An 18,001-nucleotide genomic window follows, 5' to 3' on the forward strand; every position below is an offset into this window, starting at 1 on the left:
GGGACCTGAGTAGATCATCTAGTCTGACCCCCTGCCATGGCAGGAAAGAGTACAAGGTGTACATCTAAAATGAAAGCACTCAGTTCATCTCACGTTGAAGTATGCTGCAGACATTCAGCTACTTGTTACTTTCTACAACAATGCAGACAATCACTAGATTGTACCAGTGCTGAGGACTCCCTGTATTTTTGCAACTAGTACTTTGGTAGTTTTAATGATGAGGACATAAGCAGGGCAAATTAGCTTGGCTTAAGCTCCACACTAGCAGAGTTAGTGCCATCACAGCACTACCCTGCATTAAACAACATAATTATATGCTTTGAAGGATCAAGATTTCAGTTCTAGGTCTCATCCAAGAAAGATAATCTCCAACAGTACCCTCACAACTTCTTTCTGTTGTATACTAGAGAAAAGTACTGGCTGAAAGCAGTTATGTGGCAAGCAAATAGCTTTTACTTGCTTGAAGTGAATGAAAACAGGAGTAATATTAGTTAGTGAAATCACATGTGCAAGTAACTTCTCCTTGGGTGGTAATTACCAGATTGTTGTGCTTTTCTTACTTCATATGTACTGTAAAATGCTAATGAAAAAAGAAAAAAATCCTTAACATGCAAATTATAACCATGGCTGTACTTGAAAGATTTCTAAGAAATCTCTCAGAATGTAATTTGGAATAATGATGTAGTTTTTTAAAATTAGTTAATATTTAAATATAGGGGTTCCAATATTTAGGTGTTATTCAGTGACACATACAGATTTCTAGAGGTGCACTGATGCATCGGTCTGATATCAGCTCGGCACCGGTATAAAGAAAATTGACTGTATCGGAAATCAGCTTTTTTGCCTGATGTGGCTGATAATTTGGTCAGTAAATGCCCCTTGAATGCACGTAGCCACAGCACAGCATATAGACAGCCTGGTAGCTTGGAGAGCTGCATCCAGCTGGTAAGTCTGTTGTGGTGGAAGCAGAAGGGGGAGGGAAGGGGCATGGGGGGATGCAGATTGAGATCTTCGCGGTGAGTAAGAGAGTAGGGCTGCCCAGTCGGGGTGGGACATGGAACAGAGCTGTGGCTTCTTTGGGGCTGTGGGGGCATGGCTACCACTGCTGCATGTACCCTGGGAAGGCATGGGGGCACGTTCCCCCAGATCTGCACAGGGCAGGGCGGACTGCTGCTGCGGGCTGGAGTCAGGGTTGCACCAGGCTCCCTGCACAGGGGGGTTGGGATGGGCTGGGCTGTGCTCGTGGTGGGGAGTGGTGTGGTGGGGGGACTATTTGGGGTGGCTGCAGCCCCCCCATAGCTCCCTCTCAATGTCGCTGCTGCCTGCCCTGAGCGCAGCCTGGCCCAGGCCCCCCCACCAGGAAGAGCCCACCACAGCCCAGGCCCCAGGCCCAGCCCCAGCCCGCAAAGGCAGCTTGCCTTGCCTAGCCTTGCCCTGCACAGATCTGGGGACATGCCCCCCCCCCCATACTCTCCTGAGATGCACACAGTGGCGAGAGCCACTCCCCTCTCCCCCACACTCCTCGGACAAGCTGTGGCTCCATCCCATGCCCTGCCCCAGCCCCAGCCCAGCTCCTTCCCTCACCACGGGGGTCTTGATGTACCCCCCAACAACACCCTTTCCCTTCCCCTGCAACAGACTTACCAGCTGTACATTGCTCTTCCAGTTGCTGGGCTGCATATTGGAAAGTGGATCAGTATCTGCTGATATGCCTCCTTAAAAATCAGCCATCAGTATTGGCCCAAAAAATCTCTACTGGTGCAACCCTACAAATTTCTACCCTAACCCTTCTCTTCTCAAGAAAAAAAACATGGAATCCCCTTTTTCCTGATAAGTCCCAGGTTTCCCTGCTACCACTTCCTCTAAAATGTTTTCAAGGTGGGTAGCCCAATGCCTCGTGCTTCCCCTCGATTTCTTTAGTGGTGGCCAAGTGCCTCTTGTCCCCATTTCCAAATTTTTGGGGACCAAAATGGTGCCAGTTTCCCTCCACTAGTCCCTTGAGAGTGTTTCAAGTATCATGCTGCCTGCCTATCCCCTTCCCCCTTTCTTCAGGAATAGAGCGGGATCTCTACCTCTCCAACCCTGGACTGAACTTGAGGAATGAGATGCCTTCAACAGAACTGTGTATTAACCAAAAGAAACGTGGGAAACAGAGTTTACTATTTATAGCTTAGTGCCTTCTGGAACATTTCAGACCCCATGTTCAAATCAGGCTCGAGAGCCTACTGCTTACCAGCACTGCTTCTCCAGAATAAAGGGGATGAACAATCACTCTTCTCCCTGAGGACCTTTCCATGGATTGGGAAGAAGTGGACCCAGACAGTCACTCGTGTAAGACTAGAGTGAAGGAGAGAGAGCTGGATGGCCATTATTTACAAACAGGGGTGGGATCCAACACAGTGAGAGATTCCTGGATCCATCTCACAGATTAGAGGTCTGGGCAGAACTATAACTGAGGAAAGGGAGGGGAGGTAAACTGGGCACCCATTGTACAGCAGAAGCTGGACACACCACAGCCATCAGTACTGCAGCAGCCAGTGCTGGCCCATGCACAGCCACACCCCAGGGTGCAAAGCTGCTGTGCTATACCTCTGGCTCTAGGTAGCAGTAGAGAAGAGCTGGAGCATATAAGGAGCAAGAAGGGAGATGGCTAGATACACCAGATGAGGTGATGGAAATCTCTGTTCCTTCTTCTCAGGCTCAAAATGGTACTTCAGTTGCCTTTCCTCCAGGAAGGGGGAGAGCTGATGTTTCTCTTTTCCTTTCTTGTGGAGAACATGGGCTTCTCATTCCCTCCTCTACACAGAGAAAGGACCCCATAGGCAGCAGAGGAAGAGCATCCCTCTTCAGTGGGTGTCAGAGGTCCTTCTGATCAGTTCCTGGTGAACTAAGTTTCATCAGTTCCAGGATTGAATATTTATCTACCAAATATCATTTGACTTGTGGTAATATTTTATCGCTGTGTATATTTGGTATTCTCTAATTGTTGCCTTGAACTTTTCTGCAGTAATTCCATTTAATTGCCATGTTAAGGGTTTAGACCTAGTTTCAATAAAGAGCTGATAATTATGGAAAACTTTTTCAGTAGTTTCATTTAACTAATAGGACTTAAATGGGCAAATTCTGCATGTGCTCGAATGTCAGGCTAAAACAAGACCTTAAGACAGATGCAGGATCTTATAGGAGGCTTGTGTAAATAAAATGAATTTTATTCTTTAAGAGCCTCAGGCATGGTTTTATCTAGCTGTACTTCCACTGTAGTTAATGAATGAGCATTTCTTTTGAACAGACCTTCCTTGTTTGGAGCAGAAGAAACGAATGAATAGGAGAGCATGCTGTCTCCTTGCTCCTCCCCCACCACCATTATTTCCACCACCATATTTCAAGCACAGCTGGAATCCTGTAAGTAGTACTTGGGTGCATTTTTCTTGACTCCACTATTTTTAAAAAATACTAGTATATCTTTACTTAGCAGTGCCTGGTTGTTTCTAATACAGTGGTCCCATCTTGCTACATAACAAGGCTGCAGCAAGTATAACAGGTTTGTATAGATATTAATTCAAGCTCATGTTATCTGGGTGTGAGTCCTCAGATTTAAGTGTGGGATGTGATGAAAGATTGATGAAGGTCTCTTACTGTGGCTCCACAGACATGAGTTTGAGCCCTGCTCTGCACTTGTGCAGCTGCACTTCAGTCAACACAGCTGTCAGTAGGTAACTGGCTGTTTGGGCTGAGTATTCAAAGGCAGCTGAATGTGTTGCTAGCCACATCACTGACCACTGCCTACAGAAATTCTCATGCTGTACCAGCTGGATGCAGCTCTAGCACAGCACCCTAGCTTGACCCGCACAATGCGTGGCCCAACTTTGAACTTTTTTTGACTATGGATTTAAGTAACAGAAATTTGTCCTCATATTGTCAATAACTTGACTAACTCATAGTGTTCTCCATATTTCATTTCCATTAGCTTTAATTCTGAATTCCAGTCCCATCTCCTTTATTCCTATATTCAAAAACTGTGGCTCTTCAGAGGATGTACTTAATATGGAATTCCTCATTTTCAGTTGTCTGTGTATGTGCATAGTTAATCCATCCCATGTATGTATATACATGCATGTGTGTATATAATATATATAATTATGTGAGTGTATGTACATGCACATAGACTATATACACAAATCCATATTGATATCAAGCAGGTAATGATTTGATTATAGAATCTATTTTTATATATAGTGTGTATATATATGAATACAAATATACACGCACAAATATAAAGAATCTGTAAAGAATCAAATCATTATGCTTATCTATATGTGTATGCAGTATATACACCTATAGATAGCATGTGTGTGCTTAAGTACCAATATATTTACATTTACCACAAACATCCCTTGGTTCCAATGCATTCTCTACCCAAGAGAGAATTTTGCTGTTGGTCTCTCTTTAATTTCTCTTTGTAATGCTACACACCTAATTAATTTTTCTTTGATGTCCTAGGAAGATTATTTTATTTTATGTTATGCTATGAAATTATGTTATTAGTGCCAATTATTATTTCTTAGTCAGCTGTAGTACTTCAAAAGTTACTAATGAAACTCAACTGTAGTTGAGAATGCCTGAAGAGTGCCTTTATTCTTTCTATTAAATAATTCTATAAAGCAAGTTAATCGCTATATTGATATAACACTCATTAAATGATATGAGCCTCATTGGCACCAAATTCTACAATGTGGGATTTTCCATAGGAATACAGCATATTTGCTGTACTAAATACTTAGATGAGGAATGGATATTCAGTTTTTGAAGCAAAGGCTAGTTTTGTTAATCCCATTATTCTGGATCTTTCTTCTTCTTTTCAGTATCAATGTTCTTATGCCACCAGGCAGTTTACTAATGCAAGTAGTGGGAAACCAGCTCTAATACTGAACTTAAGATTTTGTGATTGATTCTCTAGGTTTTCTTATCCATGTGTTAATGTAGCAGATTCTGTGCTGGGCACTAACATGATTACAACCTCTGCTCATCTGGGACCTGACCCCATTCCCTTCAGTCACTGACAGACATTTCACTGACTTGAAAAGGAGTTGGATCTGGCCTGTAATGAATGACTTTCCACTTGTTAAGTATCATTAGACTGAAGTTCCCTCAGTCTCTAACACTATCTAATATAGTTTGTATGATTAGAGCAAAGAAGCTATTTCTGTAGAGGTGCTGCTATCCATAAATTTGCCTTCAGGGAACAAAATGAAGTTTAAGAATAGATTTGGATCCTACACTGTCTTAGAAGGACAGTGGTGCTGAAATACAGATATGAGAGCTCTAGTGCAAGGGAAGATAATATGAGGGATAATGAAAAGGATTAGGGTGATAATTGGTAAGTGTTTGTTAAGAAGACCGATAAACCACAAGCCTCCTTGTAACTGAGTCATATAAATTCTCTACAGGCCCATAGAGTTGCTGATTGTTTGTGTCTCCCTGCATGATGTGTACTGATGCATGTATGGGTATATATTTATTTTTATTTAGAAACAGCTGGACCTTGATTTGAAAAACTTTGTTCAAGAACTTCAGATAACACAAGCTTCATGTGTACCAGAATCTGATTGCCCCTTAGGGCCTCCTGGCCCCCAGGTGAGTACTGCATCTAGGAGCAATGTGTAGGGGGTGCACGTAGGTGCATGTGCACCCCCTAAGTGTGGCAGTGCACTCCCTACAAAAAGGCACCAATGACACTGTTGACGGCACCTGCAAGCAATCACCACTGGCCCTGCCACTGACACCACCAGTGGTGTCTGCAGGAGCTCCCACTTATTGACACTGTGGTACTGCTGCTGTGTCCCCCCAGCCACCAAAGGCACTCGTCGTTCATGACTGCATCTTTAACTAAACCATATCGCACCCTTTTGTGTTCTTTATAAAATGATCAGCCCTTTTGGAAATGGCCTTCACCTTCTAACAATATCTAAAACTTCAGTTTAAATTTCTTATTTTGTATAAATAATATTTGTCATCTCCCCTGCCTATGCCTTATATCAGGGGTAGGCAACGTTTTTTGGCTGGAGTGCCAAAAAAACCGCATCTACCTTGGAAAGTGCTGGAGTGCTGGCATGCCAGAAAAACAATATGAGGGCAGGGGGTGAGGAGGTACATGCCAGGACCCAGTCCATATTAGCATATTTAATAATCATAAATGTTGCCTTTGTTGTATTCCTTTTTTGGTTGAGCATGTTGCAATGAGAGAGAGAGAAAGAAAAAGAAAAAGGAGAGCAGAGAGAGAACCAGACACACGCACACAGAGAACCAGAACACACTCAGAACAGACACATGCGCACACACATCCAGAACCAGACATGTGTGCACACAGACACACAGAACAAGACAGAGACAGACAAATGTACAGAACCAGATGTGCAGGCGCATGGAGCCAGGCTCCTGGGTCACTTGACAGAGTCCAACCCAACAATGCCCTGGTCCCACCAGAGCCCCTGTGCTTCCCTGGGGATCCAGTCCCCGGGCTGCACTGCAGTTGGCCAAGGCCCCGGCCCGGAGCCTGCCCATCAGCCCAACTACCCACCCACCCACCCCGCACAGCTAAGCCCACAAAAGGTGCAGTGCTCCTGGCAAGGGGCAGCGCCAGCCTCATCCTGGTGGGGGGCTGGGTCAGGGCTGGGCTCAGAACAGGTGGGAGTCAGGTAGACTCAGCTGGAAGCCCTGCTGCAAGCAGCCCAGGCTCCATGGTTGGCAGCAGCTACCAGAGCCTGGGCGGCAAACAGCTGCTCTGGGCTCCGGCATCAGCTCCATACTGGCAGGTTCATGCGCTCCTTGGAGCGGATGGTGGGGATAGGGCCTGAGGAAGCACAGCCCTCCCACTGTCGGCTCTGAGGCACACATGCAGTTGCCACCAGCACAGAGCTGATGCCGGGGCTGTGGAGCCTGGCACAGCTGTTTGCAGCCTGCCCACTGCCTGCTACAGATGCCCCAGGCTGGCTACAAACAGCTGTGCCCAGTTTGACTCAGGAGCCCAGTCATCAGCAGTGTGCCAGCAGTGCGGAAGAGGCCGGGGTTGCACTGCCTCAGGCCCCTCCTACACTGTCTGCTCCAAGGCACGCACGCACCCGCCAGTATGGAGCTGATGCCAGAGCCCAGAGTAGATGTTTGCAGCCTCCTGGCTGCAGCCAGTCCAGGCTCTGGGTAGCTGCAGCCAACCACAAAGCCCGGGCTGCTTGCAGCTGCCTGCTGGGAGCAGCCCGGGTTTTGTGGCTGGCAGCAGCTGCCTAGAGCCCAGGCTGGCAGTGGTGTGCCAAGCAAAATGGCCTCGTGTGCCATGCTCGGCACAAGTGCCGGGGGTTGCTGACCCCTGCCTTATGTCCTCCAAGTAAAATCTCATGTTAGCACACCGTTTTCATCCGCTTTAAACTAGTGTAAAACCTTGAATCATGCAACACCAATTTAAATCCCAATATTTCAATTCTACAATTTATTTTGATTAGGTTTTTTTTATATTGATATCTGCTGTTTTCTACCAGAACATCAAGAGCTCTAGGAATTAATATGATAATAGATCTATTTCTCTGTCTATAAAGCTGTTTGCCAACCAGAAATAGTAGGAACTAGGCAAAAATGTTCAGCTGTCTACCCAATCTCTCTCCAGAGCAGAGGTGTCAAAGATGTGGCCTGTGCCCCATCATCCAGTCCCCAGTGCTGCCCCAGGTCTGAATTGACCCACACACTGCTCAGTCCACTGCAGGTCCAGGTGGGTTTTGTCACCCCTGCTCTAGAGAACTGCTCTGAGTGCTTCGGGAAGGTGGTAGAGTGGGAAGCAGTGGGCACAACATGATAGACAGGTAGTGCCTTAGGAGACTTACTAGGGATCACTGAAAATTACAAATTTGAAAAGTTCCCAAACAGAATTTTTAAAGCAAAGAGAGTACATTGAAATATGAGCTTTGTTCAAGAGTGTGACAATTACCACTTCATAATATACTAGTAAATATTCTGTAATACATATTGTAAAAGTAATCAAGTCTTACACTATGAGACCATAATATGGCATCCTCCTGTCATATCTTTGCTGAAAGCTGTGGTGAGGCAGATAGTTTTTGTGGGGTGTAGAGATTAGTGACGTGGAGAAGATCCTGGTGCTCCTCCACTGCATTCAGCAGTGTTTTATGTCTGCTGTTATATATGACACAGAGGATTTATGAGGTGGTAATACGTATGAAACACAGTAATGTCTGTCTAACAACAGTCTGTAAAGAATCAAATTGTTATCCTCTTGATTTCAATTCTTTATTTAACTAAAAGAGCAATAATGAGGAATGAGATGATCTCCAAAGTCCAGTGACAAAAGAATATTAATACAGCAATGTTTTCGGATTATTTTCTTTTTTCCAAGGACACGTGAAAACTATTTAACCAGCAGGTCTTATCAAGATCATATGCAGGAGAAACTGAGAAGCATGTCCCCTGGCTTTTTTAATTATAAACCACAGGAATGTATTTTATAATGGGCTCATGGCTCCAAAGCTTAGAGTGGAAATTCTCTGGGCAGTATCATTTCAGCTGCTGGCACATGAAAAGGAAATACTAGTAAAAAAACCCGCTAAGGTGGTAGCTCCAAAACTTTTTTTTTCTTTGCAACTTGCATGACCTTGACGTGGATCAAACAAAATGGCTTTCTGCAGGGGTGGAGCTGAGTTTTACTTTTTCATTTTACATTTTACCTCAGATCTACACGTGGGTGGCTAATTTACAATCTGAGTTACAGCACTGTAAATCTAAAATTACTCCATTGTTTCTATGTAATAATAACATCATTGCATTCAATGGTGTAACTTACAATGGTTTGCAAATCAAGATAGAATCCAATTAATTCAGCATTGTTTAGTTTACATTGCATTTTGGATTGTACAGATTTTATCTGAGACACATGGGCACTGAAGTTAGTAATTTATGCTCTGGGGTAAGTGTCTCTTACTATACAGGCTTATGAGATCCTTTATCCTATTTTTGCATAGCTGCCATCTGCTACATGCTAAAGTCCAAACTTTGTTTTTTAGAAGTTTTCTGACTCAGGGTTCAAAATCCAACCTGGTTTAGTAGTATTCAGAAAGGAAAATAATTCCCTCATCCTGTGCTGTTGCTCTGTGAACAGGGGTGCTCAATCCCTAGCCCATATCCAAATCTGGCCCACAGCGCTCCCCATGGGCCAGGAAATTTGGTGATGGGGTAGCAGTGGCAATTAATATTGCCACTCCTCCCCTGCTGCCAAATTCCCAAGGCCTGCAGAGCTTGACTGGGGCAAGGCCATGCTCCCCTCCCCTGTGCAGCTGGATCAGGGTTAGACCATGCCCCTTCCTCTCTGCCATACTGGACTGGGTCTGAGCAACACCCCCTCTCCCCACAGGGCCGTGTTGGGGCTGGGCAACAGCCTCCCTCCCTTCATAGTTGGATCTGGGCCAAGCTGCTACCTGACACCCTCTGTGTGCTGGATCAGGCCCTCCAGCTAGATCTGCCCCCTGGACAGACTGAACATTGCCCATCCGGCCCACAGGGCAAAAAGGTTGTGCACCGCTCTGTTACTATATGAGCAAATATATATTGACAACTGTATATATTGACAAATGGGCAGAGCAAAAGGGAAGGGAAACAGCCAATTGTGATATCTATATTCTAAATATAATTTTACATCTTTCAATGTTCTGCCTAGGGCCCCCAAGGAATTCCTGGTATAATGGGACCAAAAGGAGAAAAAGTAAGTAGATGTTTCAGCATTGGTGCGTGTGTGGTGTGGAAGGGATGAGTGCTCTGGATCTTGTTTTGATGTGAGGGATGCTTTTTGGATAGTCAGGAGTTTACTTTAGCCATAGTTGGAAGCACTAGATTAGTTCCCAGGCTATGATTTAAGGTTTCATCTAACTATTCCATCTCATTGTGGATATGCTATACAGCTTTCATGATACTGTTTTCCATATTTACAAAATATTTTACGAAAAGCTGGTTGGTGGATGGGATTATCCAAAGCCCTTAAGCAGCTGAGGAGCACAGGTCCCACTTAGATTCAATGAACCTCTGTTGTGTAGTAACTTGGGAAAATTATAGCACATGGGAGGGAATGGGAAACACAGCCACCATATGCAGCATACTAATATGTATGTCAATTTGGGTAGAACATTCTGTTTGTATATTAAACTTTGTGGCTTAGCAAAATGCCTAAGTGCCTGCTTAAATCCGTACATATTCAACAAGACATTGAAATACATACCTAAAGGTAAACATGTTTAGATGCTTTACTGCAGAAGAAAAGACTGTTCAACTGGGGCCCATGCCCTCAGTGAGGAGGCCATTTTTCTGTTATGTGCATCCTGCCCAGTTTAGCTTATAAAACAAAGTCATGGATACACAGATGCATCCAACACAAAATGTATCTGCTATGCTTCATGTGGCATCTGCACTCCTAATATGTTTCTTTCATTGACAGGGGGAGATTGGCAGACCAGGAAGAAAGGTATGAACTACAGTGCTTTCTTAGGCACCAATATTATAATTGCTATGCAGCAGCTGTTAGGAATAAACCCAACAAATAGCTAAATAACATCTATTTAAATAAAGCTGGAGGTTAACCCATGCCCATGTCCATGCCTACACTGGTAGCAGACCTGTGCAGTATGGGAACTTGGGTCATACCCTGCCATCATTCCATGCACTGAAATCCTGTTGGAGTCCTTTCATATACTACATAAAAATGGATGGTAAGATATACGTCTCTGGAATGTGTTAAAAAAGAGTGGAGGGTAACCTCAACTAGATCTTTATATCCAGTGAGAGTAGTTTTTAGGACCTAAGCATAAAAAAAACCCCCTTCCATATCAAAACTAAAATCCTAACTGATCCACAGTAGAATATAAGTCTATGCTGGCCACTCTGTAAAACCTGTGCTCAGTTAAATGAATGTAACAGTGAAAAAGAAATAATCATTAAGAACTACAGTTGAGGGGTTCTGGCACCACACAATATGCTGACTACACTCTCATACTTGGTGACATATGAGCCTTGATGTATTGCCAAAAGAATGTGCCCCTGTGTGTCTTGTTACGAAATATTTCATCTCTATGGCTAAGTGCTTTCATTTAATGTAATTAATTTTCAAAAGAAGCCAAAAGATCCTCTGCAGGATGAAATCAGAGCTATGCAGAGGATAAGTCAGTCACCAGAAAAAGAGATAACATTTTAACACTAAGCACAAATCAGCAATTCAAATTCATTCAAAACCATGTGAACGTATAAGCTAATTATGATTATTATTTATTTAGATTGCAAATGACAAACAGAGGAGAGATAAATTACCTATGTAGATCTGAGTGTCCAGAACAGTACTACTTCAGAGATAGTCATTTGTCGGCGTACATGAAAATGGGGCTGAGCATCTTAGACACTGGAATGCTTACTCTTCTGATTTTAAAAAAACAGGTACCAAAGAGAAATGGGTCCAAATCCACGGTACAACTTCTATTGATTTCTATGCAAGTTGACTCGTTTATTTTGAGGGTAACTTTTCACCCCTGTTGTCTTTACCAGTTGTCTAAAGCCAACTCCTCATAAATCAGTGGAGTTATCTTGATTTACACCAGCTGAGGAGATGGTTCTACAGCTCTTAGGAAGGAGGAGAATAATTATTACTTATTACTTATAGTATTTATTAGACTAATATTTGAAAAAGAAGTTAAAGGAATCTATAGGGATGCATGTTAGTGAATATAATGTCTGATTCTATTTTCACAGTATACTGAGTGCATACAATATTGATGTAACTACAAGGAGTTACTTCCAACTTACAGTGAACTGAAAGAATTTGATTCTGCTTTTAAACATAAACATTTTACATTGCATATAGATTTCTTCTATTGCTGAACTGCCTATCTGAATCAGCATATCCCTGTGTTTCTGAGAGTCCAAGCTTCCCCCCCCATGAGAATCAAAAAAAAGCATATAGATTAAAAAACCCCTTTTGGATTTAAAAAACCCAAAATAATGAATCACCTTCTTTCTGGAAGATAATGTACTGGTCTCAGAAAATTCTTTTCCATGCATCTTCAATGTGATGGAGCTTTTTGTGGTGGAACAATGTTAAATCCATCATAATACAATACTCGATCATTTCCTTTTAAGGGTAGACCAGGTCCTCCAGGTGTCCCTGGAATGCCAGGACCAATTGGATGGCCTGGGCCAATAGGACCTAAGGTAAGATTTAAACACTTTTACCACATTGAGTTTGTATAGTGAACGGGGCAAAATCTTCAAGGTCTTCAGGAATTATAACAGGTTAAATTGCCAAATACAAGTAAAAGGAGACTTACCATTTACCATATTTACCTGAGTACAAGATGAGGGCTTTTTTCCCTGTTGTCTTATATTTGCATACTGGGAAACCTCATAAAATATATTGCCTATCATTAAACTGCTGCCAAAAGCACCATGTGCTTGGTAAGGGAAACCAGTTATGAAGATGATTAAATGCAGCCAACACTGATCATGACTATAAAACATAAGGCCCATGTTGTACAAACATGCTGGTCTGAATAAGATTTATGGTAGTGTTCACTGAGTGCAGTCCCCCTCAATGCTGACTCTTTTTTTAAGTCATGGTGAACCACTATGTTGTATACATTTCGACTTCCTCTTCATTCCTCAGTTGGGCTGCATCTTTCTTTCCCATTTCCAATTATTCCTGTTTCTTCACCAGCCTTAAATATCTGGCAAACATTAACAACCAGGGCCTCAAACATTTAACTCAGAATCCCTTTGTGACCCCCTCTCTCAGTCCGTCACATACTATTAGTGTGTCTGCATACTCCAGGAGGTGGAGCCAGAGCAGGTTGCATATCATCTGCATATAATTTTTTGGAGGATCCCAGGACCTGAGACAAGAACACCTGGGTTCCAGTCATACATGAGGGCTAATTAGCAGATGGATCTATTATGAGGGATATCTGGAGTACACACACATACAGAGCAGTGCTCAGCTGTGGGGTCAACCTGCCTTGAAATGTTGTTGGCTGCTGTGGCCCAGACCAATGAATCATATGATAAATCATGAGCCTTTTGGTTTTGGACTACTGTCACACACAGTTTGTAATATATATACATAGGTACAAAAGTGCCGCTTAAAAGTGTTTATGGAATACCTCTGCTAAAACTTGTAGCAGGTTCAAAAAAGGTAAAATGCAGCAATTCAGGATGGAGTAAGTTTATAGGTACTATATGCAAATTACTACCAATATGTTTGTTTCAAGGTCAGTGTTTTCAAATTTGCTCCTCACTTCCATGTGCTTAGGGAGAGCAAGGTCTGACAGTAAGGAGGGGTGGAAAGGGTTGCAGGGGGAAGATACTGGGGGAGGCAGAGGGCAAGGGGGCTCCCAGATTTACTTTTCATGCTATACAAGTGGGACAGGGACAAATTTAAGGCAAATCTTCAATAATTAGATTCTATACCTGGAAAATTGTAATAAATGCATACATTTTCCATATATAAAATCTAATTATTGGGGGTTGTCTTATATTCAGGATCATCTTATATTCGAGCAAATATGGTACTATAGGTCTGCATAATGTCACAAGAACCAGTGTATCAGAACTGCTTTTTTCTCCCTTCTATGATCATTTGTTTATCCTTTTCTTTGTACACGCTGCATGCAATTCTTGTATACTTTATACGTGTATGCCCACTGTAAATATATGCATTTTCATCAGCTGAGGAGCTGGTTCTAGAGTTCTTAACTAAAGCATTATTATCATGAGGATGAGGATGATGGATGATGTTCATGAACAGGGACAAATACTTATGTATACACTGATCAGTTGTGTACTATCCAGTCTTGCCCAGTCAGTCATAATAAATGTTTTGCTCATCATACGTCACCATGGTTTGCTAATGTTACTGGTCTTCATGATACTGACTACTGATAGTAAAGTACAGAAGAAATAACAGGACTGGCTTTGAGTTTGCAATAACAAAGTAGTTACTTTATTACTGTTCTTTTTAGAAAAGCTGTAGAGTAGTCCCCTACTGAGTACTCCCTTATGCACGGCTGTTCACTATAGCAGAGGAACATGCACTATATTTTAGGAAATGTTTTTATTCATTCCAAGATTGCTATATACATTAAATCCAATACGTAATCAGGCAAAAGCATTGCATGTAATATTTCCTATTAAAAAAATGCTTTTTTTATAAGCATCTTAGGCCCTTCAGTTTCTCTTTGTTAAAGGAGGGACTGCATGATGACAGTGGAATGTTTCTGATTTCAAGCCACAGCTGGACAGCAGATGATAAAGGCTTCCTAAAACTGCTTATAAATGAAAGTTAGACAAGGAACACCATACTACTGAACATGGTAATGTTTGTATTGAGGCTTTTCTGACCTTGAGCTGCATTAGTAATAAAAGGGTCATAACTCCATATGGAACAAGAACAGGGCAATAATGACACCTGAAAACAATGAGAACTGAAGTCTTGTTCTTCCACAATATGAGAAGTGAAGAGAGATAATGTATTTAAAAATGAAAACCTGGTTCATTTTTCCATTACCATTCATAAATCCTATTTTTTTTAGTGTAGGCTACCCTTCCCTTTCTGGTATCTCATCTTCACTATTACCATTATTTTAATCAGTGCCTCTCCTTTCCCACGGACATACTTCCAGGTCTTCTTTCTTCAGACCTCCTTTGGACAGCTTTCTCTCTCTCTTCCCCACTTCCAGGTCTCCTGTCTTTTTCCTTCACTATTAATCTTCTTCCAGGTTTCCACTGTCCTTCACATCTCTTCTCTTCCATTTAGTATCGCCAAGTCTCCTCTTCCCTTCCATCAACTCTTGCCTAGGCTGCAGCCAGCAAGAAAATCTTGCTCACCACTAGGGCTATGAAGGCCAAGCAGCTTCCTTCTTCAGGGAGCAAAAATAAACAAACAAATAAATACAAAAGACAAAAATCTGCTTACCAGGACTGCTGCTGCTGCAATTCTGCATAGACCCTGTGGCTTACTTTTCTCAGGTCAATATCTTAGCTGACAACAGCCAGAAAAGTTGCTACAAAGCCTTGTGAGGAATCAGAAGCTGACAGGCAACACTGCAGGGTGATTGATTTCTCAGACCTAATATAAACATAATCAGGACACTAATATATTAATTGCAATCAAGAAGATCCCAGCAGACTCCAGCGTCAGTCATTGCAACTCATGGAAGTGGTGTAAGTAAGGCACATTAGGTTGTGACAGTAAACACCATGGAATCAAAAGTGCACTGATAATTGCCTACATGTCAGGGAATGCTGAAACGTGTCACATAGGAAGAGAAACAGGGCCCAGGAGATACTAATAGAAGAAATGAGCCAACCTCTGTAGACTTTTATGCAGTATAGGCTGCTAGTATAGAACTTAGACTTAACTGTACTAACACTGCTTTGAAAGTTGTAGAAGACAGGCACATCATGCATTTAACACAAACACTGAACATGCCGCTGTTCAAATATATGACATCTTTCAAGAGTCACCATCAATAACTCTCTTTATTGACCCCCCATAGGGTGAAAAGGGAGATTTGGGTGTGATGGGATTACCGGGTACAAGAGGACCAATGGGCTTCAAGGTTTGTTAACCCAGCTGCTGCATTTTCAGACACCACTTTCTAACATCCTGCTGACAGCTGCTTCCCTCGTGAATTCATTAGAAAGTGTTTGTAAAGATTTTTTTTAAATATGGCCAGAAAGATTAGATGTTTTCCTTGAAGCTAAAAAGGTTATGCAATACGGCAGGGACTGGCTACTTTCCTAGATGCTCATTTTAATGCTTTGATGCAAATTAATATAATGAAAAAGAGGTTAATTTAAAAAGCAAAGTTCATATAACTAATCCCACTGGAGTTCCTAAAGGAGTCTGTAGCACTACCTGCAGTATTTTCCCACCTTTTGTAAGTTTATGAAAATAATTTCAGTCCTCTGCTACAACCATTTGCTGATGGGTGTAATAGTAGATAAAAGGAAATAGTTCACTGTGTATATCATTATTTATCACATGGCTTCTGAATAAGAAAGTTTATAACATAAAATGTAAAAAGACTAAAAAAAAATATGTAATTACTACTTTACTCAAAGCTGAAGCACAAAAGATGAAGTCATTGGATACATATTCTTAAGGAAAAGAAACTGAGAACCCTAGTCATCTTCACATTGGAAGCCAACTAAAATGTATTTTAGGGACTTATCTTTATGTTTGTCATGTAGGATAGTAAAAAAGGAGGTGGGGAGAATTATTTCTAAAATTGCTTGGGATAATTTCTTGTAGAGACTGAATGAGATTTCATTACAGCCATAATTCTATTTGCTTTCTGATGTTCTAATTTTAAAGCATTTTCAAACATGAGTAGTGTGTTTGTTACCTAGCTTTTTCATGCTGGCTCATAGGCTGAAATATCTTGCTTTTAACATGTATAATCATGTGTATGCTTTTTCAATGTTCTCTTACAAGCTGCAAAGAATTTGATATATGACTAATCATTCGTATTTTAATCTTTTTCCTGGTGTTTAAATCTGCAAGATATGAATTGTTTCTCAGAAGAACTAGAAAATGTGAAGCATTAGAATGTCTCTTGTTCCCTTGTAGGGTTATCCTGGAACCAGAGGAGAAAAGGTCAGTGCTATACTACTATACCATGGGTAACGTAACAATTGGAAGCAATAAGAGAAACCAAATAATTGCAGGAATGTGTTATGGACCAGGAACACATGAAAATGCTGATGCAATGAAATGCGAAGGGTCTATGAATGTAAGAAAATAATTGAAACTAATACAGAGAAATAGGATGGTCTTTTGGTTTTGCCTGGGATGCCAAAGAACAGGCTCATTTTTTCTACCTCTTCTGAATTAATGTAGTCATTTCATCTCTGCTCCCCATCCACAGAAATGAGGAACTTTGTCTGTCTGGTCTAAGTCAGTGGTGTCAAATATATGGCCCGTGGCCTGGAAGTAATTCACGGAACTGAGTTTTGTGGCATGCAGGAGTCCCAGAGGGCAGGATGAGTGGGGTCAGGTCCCACTGCTGAAATCCAGAGCATGGAGCCCCGTTGAGCATGTGTGGCAGGGGCAGGCAGCATTTAGTTTGCTGCTGCTGCTCTTCCAGCTGCCACATCCAGTTTACAAGACCTGCAGTCAAGAACTAGCCCACAAGGGACCCTGCAACCCTTTTGTGGCCTTGCGGGGTGGAAGGGTGGTGAATTTCAGAGTCCTGATTTAGACTGCTAGTTCCATGTGGCAAAGATAGTCTCTTATTACAGTGCCTCTTACCAGTGTATCTTAATACAGGACATACATTGCCTTAAACAGCAGGCTTCTCTCTTTGGTTGGAGCCTGGGTTTGAAAAAAACCTTGAGTATAAAACATTTATAATCAAAAAAGGACTTACTTTTTCAAGAACAATTTCCTGCAAACATGTCCCTTTTTTCTTACCAGCTCTACTTTAATTGCTGCTGTAATATAGAAATTAATGGTATGAGAAGTTTTAAGTAGGGCAGTAGAGATATAATCTGCTATCTGCCAAATATGGATCAGTGTGCACTGCATGGTCCTGACTGATGTTTCATGACAATCAAAATTTTGTTTGCTTTTGAAATGGGAATAATTAACCCTTTATTTCTGCCATGATTTCCTTCAGGGATCCAGAGGAGACCGGGGTGACAAAGGCGTCAGAGGAGAAAAGGTACCTTTTTTGATTTCACAGTGGTTTAAAAATTAAACCTGAGTGGTCATAATCCAGTCTGAAAGCCTCTCAAAATGGTATTACTAATTGATACTAAATTACAATGAAAACCCCTGAGATTTAGCCACATGGCATTTTTACAATAAAGTTAAATTCCCCTCTCTACAGTAAATCCCTCCTAAGTAAATGCCAAAATGCCATGATCAGAAAGGGATTTCCAGGCACTCCAAAGTAAAATATTTGCAGGCGTC

General features: G+C 41.9%; 1 protein-coding gene across 1 annotated transcript in view; it reads left to right on the forward strand.

Annotated features, from left to right (window-relative positions):
* Positions 1 to 18,001, forward strand: part of COLQ (collagen like tail subunit of asymmetric acetylcholinesterase) — an 81,230-nt gene that overhangs the window by 34,328 nt on the left and 28,901 nt on the right. Inside the window, exons 2-9 of the mRNA XM_090049296.1 lie at positions 3,290 to 3,402; positions 5,530 to 5,634; positions 9,713 to 9,757; positions 10,484 to 10,510; positions 12,172 to 12,243; positions 15,582 to 15,644; positions 16,658 to 16,684; positions 17,706 to 17,750. Coding sequence (XP_089905422.1) covers positions 3,290 to 3,402; positions 5,530 to 5,634; positions 9,713 to 9,757; positions 10,484 to 10,510; positions 12,172 to 12,243; positions 15,582 to 15,644; positions 16,658 to 16,684; positions 17,706 to 17,750 — 497 coding nt within the window. The remainder of the gene's footprint in view (positions 1 to 3,289; positions 3,403 to 5,529; positions 5,635 to 9,712; positions 9,758 to 10,483; positions 10,511 to 12,171; positions 12,244 to 15,581; positions 15,645 to 16,657; positions 16,685 to 17,705; positions 17,751 to 18,001) is intronic.

This window comes from Crocodylus siamensis, chromosome 5 (genome assembly GCF_052110815.1).
Source record: "Crocodylus siamensis isolate JL-2025a chromosome 5, ASM5211081v1, whole genome shotgun sequence".
In the NCBI taxonomy this organism is placed as follows: Eukaryota; Metazoa; Chordata; order Crocodylia; family Crocodylidae; genus Crocodylus; species Crocodylus siamensis.